General features: G+C 42.5%; 1 protein-coding gene across 6 annotated transcripts in view; it reads right to left on the minus strand.

The window, feature by feature from the left end:
- The window catches only part of Cip4 (formin-binding protein 1-like Cip4), a 34571-nt gene extending 16730 nt beyond the window's left edge, over positions 1–17841 (minus strand). For 2 of the 6 annotated variants that reach the window (XM_065488654.1, XM_065488648.1), the window contains exon 1: positions 736–870. In XM_065488654.1, the coding sequence (XP_065344726.1) occupies positions 736–789 (54 nt within the window). In that variant the 5' untranslated portion in view covers positions 790–870. Of the gene's footprint in view, positions 1–735; positions 872–11529; positions 11581–17573 lie in introns of those variants that run through there. The other 4 variants (XM_065488650.1, XM_065488652.1, XM_065488649.1 and 1 more) reach the window with 4 other exon arrangements.
- Positions 17842–18229: the final 388 nt, after the last annotated feature.

Below are 18229 nucleotides of genomic sequence, written 5' to 3' on the forward strand. Positions count from 1 at the left end.
ACTCAAACACAGTCGCTGGTTGTCCAAATTGGATGAGTTCAACTACAATCAGTCCCAATTAAGCGGACGAGAGGCCCCAGATTTCGCGTCGGGCGAGATCTCTTTATTGCACGGACACGACGTCCAACACGACGCTTAATGGCAGGCGATAATTTAATTTGAGTGCCAGCGGAATATAGCGGCTTGATGATTTATTGACTCAATTAACCTTGCCGCCTACGATTCGTCGATAAATTATTTGGTTATTGGCCGATTGAACACAAAAATAAAAGCCCATCGAGCTATAAGCTCAATAGATCGCCGCGGCAAATGGGCAGAGGGTCTTCCATGATAGACAAAGCTTAAGCGCAGTTTATATTTACAAATTAGTTAAATGGAGCTAGTTAACTCAAGGTTGACTACCTCGTGGAGTAATCAATTAAAATGCGAATCATTTTCAAAGAGGGAAAGTTCATTTGCAGCATAATTGGTGCTGTTTAAACGGTCCACAACTTTAAATTATTCCTGTTCCCACGCGAGGGCAAATTAAGAAAACATGACGAAAAAATTAGACACAAAGGCAAACCGATCCACCGTAGACGTTCTCCGCCCATTTCCTGCGTATCCTGTTGCTGCTCACTTAGCTCGCCGGCGGCCGCAAAATTGCATCAAACGGCTGCTGCGGCGTTGAATTTTTTTGCAGCAAGAGTACTCCTTTAGGCACTGCACTAACACTAAAGCCCGTCTTCAACTTACACAAGGTTTGCGCAGCGAATAGAGCCAATAAGGAATGTCCTCGGTGGTCGACATGGTGCCGCAGTCAAAGCAGCGGCGCAACTGCCGAGCGACGGGAGCGACGGACGAGCCGAGCGCTCGCGACCACTGTTCTGTTCACCACTCTCAGTGCACGCGCCTCTACACGGTGTACATTCTCTTGCAGCTTCTCGTCTCGGGGAGGAAATACTGCCGCTGCTGCTTGAGCATGTGATTGTACTGGCGTCAGCCCACGCGCATCAGGAAGTCAATTATCGCTGCAGATGAATAATACGCGTTCGCCTGGAGGAGAGATTTCTTTCTCTGCAGTAAGTCGTTAGAATTTATGCAACAAGCGCGACAATGTGCGAGCAGCATGTGGCGCTTCGCCGCTTCCTCATCGGCTAATGATGAATCGGGCCTCTTGCGAAAACCACACTTTCTTTAGGAGCAAACCGTGCGAAAAATCAGACCACGCTTAATTATGATTATCCTTCATTCAGACAACACTGAATCCAAATTGATGTCCAGGAAGACTACTTTAACACCGTGATATAGCGACGCGAAATCGGTGCCAATTAAATGGCCTCAAATTTTTTGCTGGCAAGAAGCCAAGAAATGTAGTAAAATTCAAAGTACGGCTGAGCACACACATACTGCTAAGAATTGTTGGGCCTGCAAATAATGCAAATGCCTGCACACCATTTTTTAGACTATGCGTGATTTAGCTGCTTTCAGTTTGCTTGACCCTTTTAAAGCGAACCCTCGTTTTATCGCTACAATATTGGCATTTTGTGTGAGGGATTGCGGAAAGACCCCAGCACGTCGCAAGTTGTTTTTTTATAATGATGTCTCTCTTACTAAGCACAAATTAAAATAAAAATGAACAAGATGAACTCAAATCGCAAGCGTGCAGATATTTTTTCAAATGAGACCAAAATTTCCTAATTACGTGTGCCTTCTCTGAACGGGTAAGCTTCAGAACAGTTTCTACACGAACAAGTCAGTCTCAATTCACGTGAAAACAATTTTTCCAGCTGAGTTAAATTCTCGTGCGCGACGCCACGGAATGTGAGCTTGGAAGTAAAGCACACAGCTTTTGTTTTCTTTTCTAATGCTGTGTACACACTTCAGAAGCAAGTTTACTCAACGGAATATTATGACAGCTTCGTCTCTACCCCATTACCCAGGGCTTCCTTAATTAAGGTGAAAATAACAAGCACCGCACTACCAATTCGATGCACAACGTTTTTTGGCTCGCTCCCTCGTGAGTTCACTGCGCAAACCAAGAAACAAGCTGCGAATTTATAGAAAGAACACTACTTCATGCAATAGTGTATGTAGGTATGCAGAGAAGTTTGTATGCTCTGCTTGCTCAGCGGCTGAACTTTATGGCGGCCGATGATTAAAAAGGTCAAGACCAGAGGATGTGGATGCTCTGCAGCGAGCAAGAAACACGCACCAGGAGGATTATTTATAATTCCTCTCGAGAGGAGAAACGGAGATGTACACTTTTTTCAACAGTTTAGTTAATTTAATAAATCCCACCGTAATTTCCTTGTATTTGTGGTCAATTTAATTTTAATTAAGTGCGGCTAAATGTGCCGCTTGTCGGAATCAATTCTGTTTATAGCCCGAGTTGTAAATTAAAGACGCTTTCTCTGGAGATTTGTACCAAAGCGCGTTCTTGCCGTCCCAAAATTGATCCACTTCTAGTTTCAAGATTCGATCGATTCAAAATAGACCAGTATTCATTCCTCAAGGGAGCCGGTCGCCAACAACAACACCAAAATCCACTCAAGCAATTAACCGGTCTAAATTTGGATTGGACGAAGTGCACAGTGCCTGCTATTCCGACTTAATCGTCCGGTCGGATCAAAGGACAGGTGAGAGGGAAGGATTATAGAAAAAGCCTCCCTCGCATTTGGTTGCTGGCTAATTTGAGCGGCGATTAACATCGAGAGTGTCGCCGCCTAATAAGGGTGCCTGTGGTCCTTCTTTGTTTTAATTTTACCACTGCTGAATGCAGCAGCTGACGAACAAACAAGCAGAAGTGCACATGTGCCTTATTAGCGCGAGGCAATTCGTGAGACCCGTGCTCTATTTTTACCAGCGCGGCCCTAAATTGATCCTCCTTTGGAACTGTCGTCAGTGGCAGCACCCAACATAGCAATTAGATGAGCAATGCTCGTCATAAGTTTGATTGACTTACGGAAACCAGGGAGGTCTGAATTGGAAGAATTGCTGTAGTTATTAAAAAACTGGTTCAATTTACTTAAAAATGATGTGTCAGCCAAACACAAAATATGCATTTAGTGTTTCATTAAAATTTTGTTTATGAGTTTATTGATAAGACTGGAAATTAATTTTGCTCGCTTTTATTAATTATTTCACCGATTGTTGATTTGAAACGAAACATATAAATGCTTTCTACACCTGGGTGGCAGCCGCAGAGTATTTTTCGGTGTTAGGCTTGATGGGCGTGATATTTTATTATTGAGATTGATTTTTGCCACACTCATTTATTGTTCTCCCTCATGATTAATATGCTTTTCGCATCCCTGGCAGTGTGTGTGCGCGCGCTATTTATTTTTGGACAAACGGGGCGTTGGCCAAACCAGCCGTCGCACAAGCTAACTGCCAATTTGCTCTCTGGACGAAAAACTAAAAGAGCAAGGGAGGAGTAGCCGAACTCTGTCCTTATAATTACAAACGCAAGTCTCCACGAAAGGGAGAATTAAGTTTCGAGGAACTCGCTATCATTCCATTTTACACACTCCAGCACATGTGAGCGGCAGGAAAGAGTTCCTTTCAAAGAGGATGTGCTGGCAGAAAAATGTGGGTTTTGGCTCGTGCTTTTTGTTGTTGTATTGCATTTGAGGGCCTCGTTCACCCAAGAATGCACACAATCAAGCCAATTTGGAACCATTCAACTCCAAGCACAATGGGCCAAACATCTTGCTATTCAACGCGAAATTCGAAGGTGTGTTGGAAGACGGTGACGTTAGATAGAAAGAAAATTGAATTTCTGGTCATTGGACACAAATTGGCGCTCTTAAATATTATCATTAGAGTCCAATTTATGTAAATCTGGACCAAATTATCGAGGTCAATTGACAGCGGCAATCTTGATCTCATATCTGAAAATTACATGCCATTGGTTTTCCCTAGTTATGAATTTGAATGAATTACAATAGCGAAACGCCCGATCAGCACATCCGTGTCTAGAGACTTTATTGCAGTATAAGAATCTAGTCGACGAAAGAAACAACCTGGTGCGATAATTGCTTCGGTAGGGATTTTGGCGGTCCTCTTCTCCTTGCAGTGGTCATCAAACTAGGTTTCTAGGTTTGATAAGACGTAGACGAAGCAAAATGCAGCGGGCCTAGAAGCTATACATAATCGCCCACTGACGCATTATTTTGAGCGCTTTTTCCGACTTTTCACGGTCGGCCTGCAATTAAGTGATAAAGCAGCATGCAAATCGCTGTTCGTTCACCCAAGCCACAATGAGGCAATCGCAATTTGGCGGCTGCTGGTGCCCCCTTCCCTCGGCAAGAACAGTTAGGAGCGACTGCACGATGGAATGCGCTTTGCTATGCCAACCTGCCTCAGGGTCTGGCGGCGTGTAGCAAGTCAGGCCTACGGGCGCTAACCTTTGCAACGATTACAGCTACCGTGATTAAATCCCTCTGGCCAAGTGATTTCGCACGACAAAAGCAAAACAAAGAGTGTCACCGAGAAAATGTTTTGGATTTGTTTGGTATCGATCCAGACGAGCGGCCTTTTCTTGCCAGCGTTCGTGATTCGAGCTCGTGTATGGAGCCATCTATTTATAGCTGCCATGTAAAGGGCAAATTGCTAAAGCTCTATTTGCACAGGACACAGCATTGTTCATTTTATATGTTCGAGCAGCTCCCGTTGCAAATGTGATGAAATAGGCGAAGGAACTGAAACTTCATATTCATTTACTTGTAACAAACTTACGAAACTTTTAAACAACATGTTGTAACACTCGATTGTGAACGCACCTGCAGCAATGAAAAATAAAATGGGAGGACCTGAGTTAAATTTTTATTTTTAAAGCAGCTTCGTTCTATAAATTAAGACAGTCTTGCAATGAGAAAATCTCAATACTAATGCAACTTATAAATACACATACAGTCCTATTTTCTCAAAGGAATTCTGCATGTTTACTAGAAGTATTATTTTCTATGTTAAATTTTTCTCAATTTTAGTGTGAGCACACATGAAATTATGCTGCCCTCTATAAAGACCATTTTAAACTGCCTAAAATGTATTTTTCCGATTATTTGTGTACGTACACTGAAAGGGGTGTCAGAAATCTTATATATAATGCAAGAACACACATATTTAAATTCAGGAAAGGTCCAAATATTACGCATGTATCTTAAGTTTCATATTGTCTTGAGGGCTAACAGAAGAAAACAAAACGATTTGCACGCACTAAATTTGCATACAGCTTAAATCCCACGACGCCCAAAGACGCGATTTTCTCTTTCATCAATAAGACCAGATTCTTATATCCTTCGGAAGGCGCTTTGCATCCTAAGTCAAATGTTAATTATTAGACCGGCAAAATTTGAATACAAACGATACGCGCGGGCACTAATATATCATGCGCCAGCAATATCGCAGTGCCATATTTATATTTGAGTAATAGCGAGAGAATCGTGTCGGCGCCGAGGTTCAAATCATCATTCAAGTTGCACGAAAGCCGGCAGAGGGGAAAATCAATTAAATCTCGCATACGGCTGCAACGACAACGTTTGTGCCTCGCGGTGCCAACTTATCTAAAGCAGTTGCTCATGTTGAGATTTTTATTAACTCGTCGTTTCCGTGCAGAACCGGTTCGAGGAAATTGGAAGAAAAGCCACCGCCGCTTTTCCAAGCAAAAGTGCTTGCGTGAGAATTTATGGACGTGCGTGTTGCGAGAAATCTAGGGGTGAGTTGCGAGTTGGTGAGTCATCGTGGGTGCTCCAAAGGGATGCTGCGGTGCGCACTCCGTGACGTCACGCGGCTCCATTCAGCCGCGAGCATGGCATTGTCTGCCAAAAGTTATACCAGCGCAGACCTTATGAAGTTGTTAAGTTTAATTGGTCTAGTGTTGGTATTTATGTAAAGGGTTGCTTTCCGCTCGACGTTTCTAAGTTTGGTCAAGTGGTTTTGCGGAGAGGAGAGGCGCTAAATTTACCCTTAGAAGATTCGCTACTTGATACCAAACTATGTGAGCAGACGAAAGGGATCCGTCAAGACGTTTCTTCACACATGAGGCAATTTTCGCATTACAAGTGAAGCTATTTTGGTGTTTTGGTTTTTCACAGCCATTTCATAGCACCGATTACTTGAGTAACCATTGAGAGACAACGAATTTTTAAGGCACCACTTCAGACGCATTGCTCGCCAGTTTTACGGCAGCCACTCCCGCGATTTCGATTTTCCGGGGTGACTCAGCGCGGCGTGGTTACACAATTTCTAGCCACCGTACTCAATTGAGTGACGTCATCGGTTCACAAATCCAGCTACGCTGACTGAGTCCCTCGTTCTGACGGGAGTTTTTTTTTCATTAATATTGATTTGCACAAGGCCTCGCACCAGAGAGCTGCCCGCGTGATAATAAGCCTAAAATAGCATCGGTAGAAGCAGCTCGCTAATTTGGTATTCAAAGGGCTCAAATGAACGGCGGATCGATGGCTGAGAAGCAGAAATCTCCGGTTTGCTGCAGCTTGCAGAACCTATAGTTGGGTTTGAAGCTGCTGGCTGGCTGGCGTCGCTGTGAGAAATAACAGCCGGTTGATCTCGCCCACGCTGGCTTGTAAATGAAAAGGCGGCGACGGCGATTCACTTGTGCGTGGCGACCTTCGAAAAACGCGGTGTCAACATCACTGGCCGCGCGCGATTGTACCAAAACTCGTTTGCGGCCAGACTGCTTTTGTCTCCGCGCTTCTCTCGTTTAAATTTCGTTATTATTCCCTTTGTGTTCGGAATCGTGGAGAATTTTTTCCTCGCTCACTCACTCTCTGCTTGCCAGCAAAGTGAGTGCTTTTTTTCTTACTCCACATTGTGAGTCGACGAAAGGAGGCTGCGGCGGCGGATGGACCATTGTTCGTGATCGGTCAGCCTATCAAATCGCACGAAAATGGCCTCCTTTAAAATGATTTTGGATCAAAACGTGCAAAGCCACATTATTTGGTCTTACAAATAATTTCAATTGCTCGATATTCCGTGTTGAAAAAATAATATTGACGCTTGTTCAAGCAAAGATGTGCGAAACATTGAATTTCCCATCGCGTTAGATTGCGCGTTGTGCTGATTTAGTTTGCAGGCCAAATGGACCACGAGAAAATCATTTAAATCCCTAATACTTCCTTCGCGGCGAAAGGGAAAGCAGAGTGGATGCATCCATACACAAATTTTCCACGCATTCCTCTCCAGGCATCACGCGTCGGAGTGGCAATAATCACGAGAGCGAAATTCCACGCCGCTCGAATTCCAGCTGCAATTTGGCCGACAATTTAGCCGTCAACGGCACGCCACTTATTATTTGTTCATCATTGTGATCACGTACAAACTTCTTAGGGAGCGAGTTCAATTGCGCGAGCAGCACACAATGGGCACTGCATGAGATCGGTGCGTTGCTGCCGATTCCAGTCAAATCGGGGATTCTGCGTCTGGTTCACATGAAATCGTTTATTCGCAAACCGCGCGAGCAGCAGCCAGCCTCTGGAGGATACACGCCAGCTAGCTATTTTCAACTGCCGGCAATGACGCACATTGCATCTGCTGCGGCAGTACTGCTTGAAAATGTCGCCTTTCTGTTTATAAACTGCTGCTTGCAGGAAACCCGTTTCGTTTTAAGATAGACAGACGTAAGAGTAAAATTTCCTTGTGGAAATGCCCATTCGTTAATGACAAGATAAATATAATACGTTAAGAACAAGTGCGTCAATGTTGTCGCTATTATAGGTTATTATTTTACTGCTGAACTGTAGAAAAGTATAGCATGATCACACATGGGAGGTACTTGAAATCAGACTATTATAAAAGTTCTAAATTGAAATGATTTCTTTCTTGAGATACAGAGCATCAAAATCACCCAACCAGAAAATGATCGAAGCTGGCGAAGCTGCTTCAAATGAAAAGTTGTTTATGTATATAGCACTAAATTCATCGCTTGGATGACTTTGTGACTTGTAATGAAACCTTTAAAATTTGGGACCACAAAATTGAAGTATGTTTTTTTCTCCTGAATATGTTCTTATACATTCCTCATTTCCTTTGAAATATGTGTAAAAAACAAAAAAGCACGAGTTGCAAATTCCTTTTCACTCCTCTCCTTACTATCTGTCAGCAGGAGCAATTACAACGGGCTGCATGCCACAACTGCAATAAATGTCAACACAATTCATGTTCGGCACGTAAATTAATTACCCTTGAATCCGCCCTGCACAAAAAATGGAGCATGTGCCGTGTGCGTCACATTGCCTCCCTTTCTTACAAAGTGCACACGCCAGTCAATGAAAATGCCAGCCGTCACCTCCCCATCCCCCTCGTCAGACAATCGCCTCCCCCACGAAATAATGTAATTTGCGTGGCGGAGTGTAATGAGTTTGGTATTTTAAGCAAGCATTCCGAGTGAGACTACCCGGAAACAAGCCGCTTGCGTTTTCGTCTCTCTCGTCGCTGCGGCTTTTTCACTTTCGTCCCGGCGAGCTGTCATTCCCGAGCCAAATCGCACCGATAAAGACACCAAGCTGGCAATAATTTATTTGCGGTGTCGTATCGCAAATGTCACTGCGACGGTTGATTGTTCGTTTCGGGATAGTAAAGTTCAGCAAGGATGAGCGCAGGCAGTATCCTGGTTCACGAACCGGCTCGAGGCGCATTTAGTTGCCTACGCGCGATTTTTTCTCCTCTCACTCCGCTTTTTTAGAGGTGTTTGGTATCAAACTCAATGATAGAGTGGTGTTTTGTGGCTCCGAGCTTCGGTTCTGGTGATTTATTAGCTGGAGTTAGGGCCCAGGAAACATAAAAACTTGTTGTATTTCAGATATATAACAGAGCGGGAATAACTGTAAAATGTATTTATACCATGTAGATGAAAAAGATGTAAGTCTGGGCTCTTTCCACTATGATAATGTTCTAACAATCAGTAATGTGATTTTTTTCATTTTTTTAATAATAGTCTACTTGCGTTGCAATTATAACATTGTTAAAACATTGAAAAGTTGCATTAAAATATTTCGCAATCAATAGTGTTTAATTAAGGAAAACTAAGAAAGGCAAAAGAGCATTCTTTATTCAATACTGTATTAAAGCTTATCGATAGAGGCCGCTAAGTGGCTATATTTGAATATTAGTAGTATAGAAGCGTGACCTTGAGAAATATTTTTTACTCTCTAATCACGCATGCCATTTTGGGAATTTGCAGCTGAGAAAGTTGTAAAACTTAAATGGCAACTTCTAATTCAAACAACTCCATAACGAGCTAATGGAAAGCAATAAAGTTGAGTAATTTTCTACTTGATTAGTTTTCTTCATTTCTCGCTCATTCGATGTACTATTTTAATATTTATCTTTCACTTTATCTCGTCGAGGAAGTGGTGCTATAGGCAAGTGACACTTGGAATTAGTTTTTTTCTCTCTCCAGCGCAGCCTTGGGACTCGTGCGGTGAACTGTGTGCTAGTCAACATAAATCAATAGTGCCTATTGTTCCGACCGACTTAATGAACTTAAGAAGTGCACTGGCCAACAAACTTCTCTGCAGCATCTGCTCCTAGCGGTATAGCTCCACTGGCAGAGGGTTTAGAAATACAATCACCGACACGAGTTTCCGTCGAAAGTGTCGAGTGACCTCTCGCCAGATGCAGAGCGTCGGTTCGAAATTAAAATCGTTTTCAGAGAGAGCGCTTTTTCTCCTTCGCCAGCGCATCGATACACAGAAATTAGCAGGCGGCACGCGTGGAAAGTAGGCCCCAATCGGTATTAACGCGAAAATCATGTAGTTACTCTCGTAAAAATTCCGTCCCAGGATTTCTCTGCGAGAAACGCGAGAAAGGAAATGGCCACTGAGTGCCGCAAAGAAATAAAACGATTTTTAACACGAGCCGCTTAAACTCGTAAAACTAACGCTTTTCTGACACGTCGTTAACCGCAAATTTCAGTTATGTAGATGAATTACTGAGTTTTCTAATACAAGGCCAACATGAAATTCGTTAAAATGGATAGAAAATTAATGCGGTTAACATCTGAAGTCACAAGATTCGAATTCTGTCCTCATGAAATTGATGCAAATAACACTCACATTGACAAGGGAGTCCGTCACAATATCCTTCAAGCGCCTGGTGCTTAGCGGCATGTTGTTCGCTCACCTACTTTGAGCTAATTAATTTACGCGTGTGTCGAATTCGCGCGATGCACTCGCCTCGAATGCTAATAAGTGAAGTTTGCACTGTGTCGGTACTTGGTAACGGCCAAGTCACGTCGCAGGTGGAGCAACGTGGTGGAATTTTCGGAATACCGCTCGTAAAAGAGTTAGCCCATGGGTGGGGCGGCCCAAGTAAGTAAGAACAATGCAACGAACGGAACAATGCGAGCGAACGTTCTCAATGTCAATTCTTATCCGCCACGCACCTTCAGCACCAGCTCGGCGTGTTCGGTTTTTTTTCTGCGAATTTGATACTTCCTCGGATGCGATTCACAGAGCCACACAGGAGATCGTGTGGAACTCAGTAGAGCGTGTTCGACACTTTGTGAGCACAAACAACTGCGACTATGTAGTTTTGGAATCATTTGATCAAAATAATTGTATTCTTTTATCCCTTTGTTAATTCGGGGTCTAAAATCTAGAAATTGTTAATTTTCTGGGTTGGGGTTTGATTATACATAGTTACTGCTGAGTTTACTCTCAGGCTAATATGAGTCAGTCAACAATCATGTCAGGTGGAAGTTTTGGAAAGGAAAATAACAGATTAAATTATTCAAACGTGCACAGTCATCGTTTGAACATGCGTGCAAATGACTATCCAGCTTTGAATATCATGGCTTGGAGTGTGTCCAGTTCACAACGCGAGTATTGATTTTTGAGCCTGAGTGTGGAGAAACAAAATCGATTTTCATACACAGCTGCGTTCACACGCCCGCCCGCCTGCCAATAATTATAATTTAATAACCTGTTATTGAGATGCATTCTCACGCGCCACGCCCATTTCGTTAAACCTTAATTTTTAACCCAAAAGGTCCGCGGTGTAAAACGCACATACGTGGGATCATATTTATCTCATTGGTTTTGAGCGAAACAAACGCCGCCACAGAGCGGATTATCTCCCGCCACAGAGCGGATTATCTCGTGAACGAGCACCTGCCCTGATATCGAGAGTGAGTCATGTCTCTTTGCATTTCACAGCCACACTTGTTCGGCTGCGTAATTGCTCGTCACTCGAGGAAACTACGCACTCTCGAATCCGGCAGCCACCGCGCGACAAAGATAAATTGAATCCAAGCGAGTGGCAATCAGGAACAATCGACGGTTGCTAAAGCTTTGAAACAGCTGACAGAATAATAGATTTTGTTTGGTTATTGTCTCTTTGCGCAAAACAAATGAAAAAAAAACAATTCAGGTTTCGCGAATCGATTAATATCTTTGTTCAGGTACTACAAACGAATAATGCTCATTTTCGCAAGTAGCCGTCAACAATTGAACAAGAGCCGGCCGGGTGGTGGCACAATGGCGGCCGAAAATGGCTGGTTGAAATTGTTACTCATGCACAACTCACCGCGAGGAAGAGAATTTCGGCAAACCACGAGCACATGCCGCCGACGTGTTGGCAAGTCCATCAAGAATTCAAGACTGAGGGGCAACCGAAATTGCGACCTTCCACCCCCGTACAGTATCACACGCACCGCGATTCAGGGGTGAAAAAACAGCGGCAATGTGTGGGTGCGTGCGTGAGTCATGAAACCGTAGCCGGGGAGAGTAAGACGAGGCAAGAAATGCATTCGGATCGATAAGATGCACCGAGGTGCGCGCCGAAAATGAAACGCACCCCCCAAACGCCACTAAATGCGGCCTCGCGTGTCATAGGCTACTATGATTTCATTTGCTTATTTAACAAAGGGCTTAAGACGAAATGAAGATTATTTTTCTCGTTAGCTTTTGCCAACGTTACATTTTCATCATTCATGTAGCTACTGAAGTTATTTTTCAAGGTATTTTAGCGAATGGAACCTATTAAAATGAACTACATATCAATCAAGCGAAAACAATGACATTTGAAAAGAGATAGATCATTTTTTTTAAGATAAATAGATTTCTCACAGATATTCATATGTGTGATTGGTAAATATTTTCGACTTATGTTATCATATCGATCGCCTTGAATAGAAAATAATTCATAATAAGTTTGTCATTTTTAGTATTGATTCAATAATTTACTTTCTAACCACCATCACATCACTTTTTTATCTGAAAAAAAGACCCAAAGAAGTACATCCTCGCATAATTTTTACAGCAAAATTCTACTGTAACAAGTCCTCAAGTCGTCATGAAGGAAGGTTCGCATCATCACGATGGCAAGAGGATATTCAAGTGCATACTATACATCCCCTTGACCCGGGCTGAAATACGATCCTCATATTCTGTTTTTAATCATAAAATAACAGTTCCCGACCGAGCAATTGCAAGGCTAACATACTCCATCTGACCACCAGAGCCCGTTATTACGAAACTATTGGAGCGGCGAGGCAAATAAAACTCAATTGCTCTCACAAACTGCACGACGGCTCGTTCAATTCGCTCTATTTTGGTCTGCGCGGGCCGTTGAGGCAGGTCCTTGCGGGGGTGGTGACTCACGTCGGGAGCACCCCTCGCGTCTTCTTACCTCGGGGTGCCACACCCTCTCTGACTCATTTTTTTTAGGCGGGGATGCACTCGCTACCTGGTACCGTTTGCACCATGAGCAGCTGTTGCTCCGACCAGAGTGGGGCCGGCTCTTCCTTTATCGCCACGATGCCAATATTGACAGGCGAAACATTAGATACAGATAATGTGCTCCGTCATCACTCGTTCATTTATTCAGATGCCTCTTTTCTGCGCCAGCCCAAGCACCTTACGGCTTTACGCCGCTCGAGGGCATAAAAAGCACTCAGGACAAGGACGTCGCTGAACGTGTGGCCCGGTACACGACAACAACAGTGTGAATATCTGATGTGACTCGTAAAACTTATATGCGCGCTTGTTTGCGTTGCAATAAAAAGATGGAATTTTTATCAAGCTCGCTCTTGTGAGCATGAACGAAGAGAGAATTTTAGTATTTTCTTCGATTATTGGCCTGTAAACGCTAAACTTAAATTTTCACATGGTTTATCAATCGTACAAATTCGAAACAATGAACAGCTTGTAAATAATCGAGGGCAGTTCGCAGGAATTCCGGGAGCGAGCAGCAGTTGATACCATTGTAATTGCACGGCCTTAGCATTTACATATCGAAGCCTGAGAACAAGGCGTGCAGCTTCTAACCGAGAAACGCGATAGCAAAGGCATTCCTCAATGACATTTGCAGTCGTACAATGAGAGGTGCATATATATAAATGCTCACTTCCTCTGCAATTTCAGCAGCTCTGTCAAGATCAAACGTCGAGTCTGGTTACGCGCTTAGCATGGGATGAAAATTCAAATAATGCGAATAACAAGCTTAAGTCTACAAATTAGTTCAAGACTTGTCAAGCATTTTCCCAAGAGGGAGAGTAAACTGTGTTTAATGGCGCTTAATTCCTTCATATCAGCCTCTTTCGACTTTTGAGAAATAAGTTCCACTCGAGTCTATAGAATTATAGCGAAAAAACTGCCTATGATAATTTTTCTTCAATTACAACGGAAACGATTTAGAAATTGAAATTCTGTTTAAGAGTTGGAGTGATGCAGTTAAAACTGAATGAAATTTTCTAAAAATTTTGAAGCTAAAACATTGATCATGATTATTTTAAAAGCAAAAATGGAAAAATTGCGATATCACATACGCACTTACAAATGCCTTCCTTCGAAAAACCACAAATAGGAAACAGGCGCGCACCAACATTTCCGAATTTCCGCAATTACTTCCCTGTTACGACTTATTTTGACGCAGAAGAAAATCCGGCCTTTGCCTTTGCGGTAAACAATGCATAGGATGAAGCCTGCCGAGAGTGACGCAATCCCGAAATTAAACGAGCGTTAGTTCATAGCTGGGGGCCTCCAGCGAGCCAAGTCTTCTTCCGATGTTGATCAGTTCCGAAAGGCACAGTAGGAAATTAATTCACGAGCCACTTAATTTATTGGGTGAAATTGGTTTGTGAGAATCTGCGACTGCGAGTCGTATTTTCCCACACGCTTCAAGTCAGATTTGTTGATAGCGCGCGAGTGAAATACTTTTGCCACCGCGGGAAAAACGTGCAATGTAAAATCAATAAATTTTAAATGTGCACCTACGGAGTGCTCAATTTCATAATTTGAAAGTGAATTGTGAAACGCTCATTTAACTGCTCTGATGAGAACTGACACAGTCGCATTGTCTTAAGTCAATAATCACAGGTTGGGCACAATCAATATTTTCGATTATTAACTAACAAACAACAGTTAAGTTAAAACAAACCGCTAGAAGCGATTGACAAGAAACCAGCGTCCTTGTACTGTCTCCAAGGGAGAATAGCTCAACGTAAAATACAAAAAGATAAACATTTACTATTGAAAATTATTGGAACAACTATATTTTTTCAAGAGCTTATGTGCGCCTTCAGCTATTTGAAACCAAAGGTCACAAACCCAGGTGAAGCAACCCTTACCATATATTCATGTTGAATTTTGTCCGTCTTTAATGAGCTTGAAGTGGCTCTGCGGCGTGTCAATGTTGAGGACAGTTGTTCTTGCTTTTCCTTCATAAGTGTAACTTTTGCGTTTTTCCAACGCTTGTATCTATTGAGTTGGATCTGCCCGTTGATCTCTTGTTCGTCCATTTTTCACAATACCAAGAGGTTAACTGGTGGAGCACAAATCAAACAATGATTTTATTTCAATAAAAATAGTAAAAATATAGTGATTTCCGGGTGTTGCAAGTCATTATCAACATCCTCAGCAAGCTACTTTAGTTTGAAACAGGAAAGGCGTGTCACCTCGATTTTCCAATCGTGCAATTCTCCATTAACCATCGTCGCTTGCGCTTTGAGAAGGCGAATGCGCAGCGCTACTCTTGGAAAATGAAGCGGCGGATTCTGCAATGTCGGCGGTGCTTGCGGAGAATTTTGATCGCGGCTCGACGTTCTCGTTTTTCGTCTCCGCAACTTGCACTGCTCCCCAGCAGGACTGGCCAAGTAAGTAGAAAAAGAAAACTCAAGTCTGGCCATTGTGCTATGTGAGAAAATGCTTCGTTTTGCAACCAACTCGTCTCCTTCGCTTTCGTGCGCAAACACACGAGCCGCGCTCACGATTATTGTATTCAAAGCGAATTGCGAGTGTTTATAAATAAATGTAACACTTTGAAAGCATTTCGCATATTATCAAGCGAGAATTGAGAAATGCTTGCAGTTTGGAAAAGGTTGAAAAGCTAAGTAAGTGCTTGCGCAAGGCATTCTCCGTTCAAGTTCATTATACTGATACTAGTTATTTACGCTGCTTCTTTTCCTGTTATGCTTGACAGGTTATAATAAAGTCTCATTATTTTTGTAAAATTATGATACATGTTAACGTATCATTTGAAAATAATCAATATAAAATATTCAGCTCTGAAAATATTTTTGAGAAAAATAAAGATATTTATGTGTTTTGTTTTTTGGTAACTAGAACACTATTTATCAAACGTATATTAAAATGAGAAATTAAATTAATTTCTTAAAAGCAGTTGGTTTTCTTGTCGGTCATGCGAATGACCTGAATAATCGAATACATACTTCAGCATTTGCATTCGCGTGTGCACATTTTTCGTAGATCGATCCGTCGGCCACGCGAATGCACAGCATTCTCATCCGTCCACTTCCGGCGCGCTTTACTCGCACCTGCTCCAGTTTCGCTTCTCGGAACACCAACAGCGGCTGGATTCGAGTAAAATATGCATCGGCAACTGGCAGAAAATTTATGGCCCGCTAAATTCCATTCGCCGCCTTTTCATGGCTCGCGATTTAGGGAAATGCCACTTGAGTCTATGTAAACAAACGATTAACAATTTTGCTCTCAATTAGAAAAGGCCTTTATTCCACTCCTAAAAATATTCTGAATTACTTCATTCTAACAATGGCAAACTGTTTGTTGAGTAACTTGAGTATTTTATGTGTGGCATGTTGAGCGTTTGACAACTCCTAGAGATGGATTTTCCTTTGGAAGCTAGTAAAAATAATCCCACAAATGTCCTTTGTGTAACATTTAAGCTGGATATAAATCACGTCCACTGCTGAAATTCTGTCTCAAATCTGACATGTCGGCAACAAAAGAGCTCTTCCCCTGCAGACCTGGTCTTTGTTCTGCACGTTAAAAGGTGTAACATCATTGCGCAAGTCTTGGTCCGAAAATAAAGAAGAAAATTTGCTCCATACAAAAAAATATGAGGCAAATTTCTAAAAAAATTCCGTGTCGTTTTGACCGTTGCCAGGGTGGAATGCCTGCGAGCTCACCGCATCACTCAGGTACAGTCAGGCAGGCAGACGGCGGCCGCACAACCTTTCGTTGGCGTCTTTTCAGGGCCACTCGCGCTCGTCGGTCGAATTGCTCAGGGGTTTAGAGAGAACAAGCCAAGCGCGGCGTCGTTTCTTTATGCCTTTCTTATTGAAACCTTCTGCCGCGCACTAACGAAATATTTCACCCGCGGGTTAAAAAAAACTAACCGGTAAAAAGCTAAGAAGAGCGTGTTTTTGCTCGTTTGAATTGAGTGACTTTTGCCATGGGTTATTTGATTGAAAAAAATAGTTCCAAGTGGAGAACGAAAGTCACGCGAAGGCGCAATTTTTCTGTCCGGAAAAACAAATCTACGAGGGAAATTGTCAGTGCGGTGGATGAAAAATTGGAAATGAAAATTAATATTCTACAAGGATACAGCCGTAAATGCGAAGCGAATCGTCATCGGCTTACGTCACAGCTGATCTCCGTAATGTCAGTAAAGTGGTCATTACAATTGCACAGAGATCGAATCCAATCGAGCAATGAGTCGAACAAGCTCGTTTTATTTCGAAATAATCTACAGATGATATTAAACACGGAAAACTAACTTCTAAAATATATTCATGTAGTCGTGTAGTTTTGAGACTTATGAGTAAACTCGGTAAACTCTTTGTTGTGTATTCAATTAATCAACTTTCAAACATAATGTAAATAGAATTCTATTGCGAAATATTATGCATGCTTTAAAAAGAAGCCAACAATTTGATGCTTATGTAATTGAATAGAAATTAGCTGCTTAAATTAATTTTCTTTAATGGTCTATCCTCTATCAGCAAATTTAGGTTCTGTTGGTTTATTTTCTTAAAATTTCAAGGTTGAATTAAAATTGGGCCATTTAACCTGCATGACAGGTCGATTGTGATGATAAATAAACACCTCGTTACCAAACAAAATTACAAAAATGACGTCCGGTGTGTGCAAAGCAAATTATTATCTTCCTCGGAGCAGCACCTTAGCAGTGTGACCAAACAAGGGAGTGGTTCCCTGCTTGTCCAGGAGACACTTGGCAACGGCCACAGCACCTGATGGCGCCTTTTTCAGGGCCACCCTGCACGTGATACGTACGCGACCAACCCCACCCCGGCCTCCGACCCCGCGTCTAGTGTTTTGGTAGGTTGGTATCGGTATGTGTGTACTCACCCAGAGCTCGGTGCCCCAACTCAGGTTGTCGGTATCCATTATTCTGGCGGCTGCAAATTTTGGACACTGCACTAAGAATTGATGTCCTCGCTGTTCGCGGAACGGTCGGTTATCAAATTCACTCGCACTTATCTCTGCCGATGCACATAATAGTCAGGCATCAGGTTAACATGGCTGACTCACTCCTCTCGGCCGAACAGAATTCTCTGCTGTGTGTGCTCTCTTGAAAAAATAAACCTTCCTTTCCTCAACAGCTCGACTCGCAGTCAGACGTCGCGCAAACACAACACCGCTGGACTGCTGCGCCGCGCACGAATTCGCGATTGCAACGACATCGCGCTGCTGGAGGATTCACTAACTTGCCACTCGATTTCATTGGCGGGACCTAGGCGGGACTTTTTCGTGGATTTTATTTTCGTGATAAATATTTTTGGGAATATGTATAAATAATATTATTAGATTGATGAAAACATCGATATCGGATATTTATTTACTTATTTTTTTGCTAACTGCTCAAATTAAACAAAATTAAATATGATTAGGAACATAAATTAATTAGTAATTAATTATTAATTAAATTTCGTTCCTATCCGTACAATTTTAGAGTATGTATATACAAATTGACAGTGTCCTAGCTCTTTTCGGCTTATTTATTT

Source organism: Cloeon dipterum, chromosome 4 (genome assembly GCF_949628265.1).
Source record: "Cloeon dipterum chromosome 4, ieCloDipt1.1, whole genome shotgun sequence".
In the NCBI taxonomy this organism is placed as follows: Eukaryota; Metazoa; Arthropoda; class Insecta; order Ephemeroptera; family Baetidae; genus Cloeon; species Cloeon dipterum.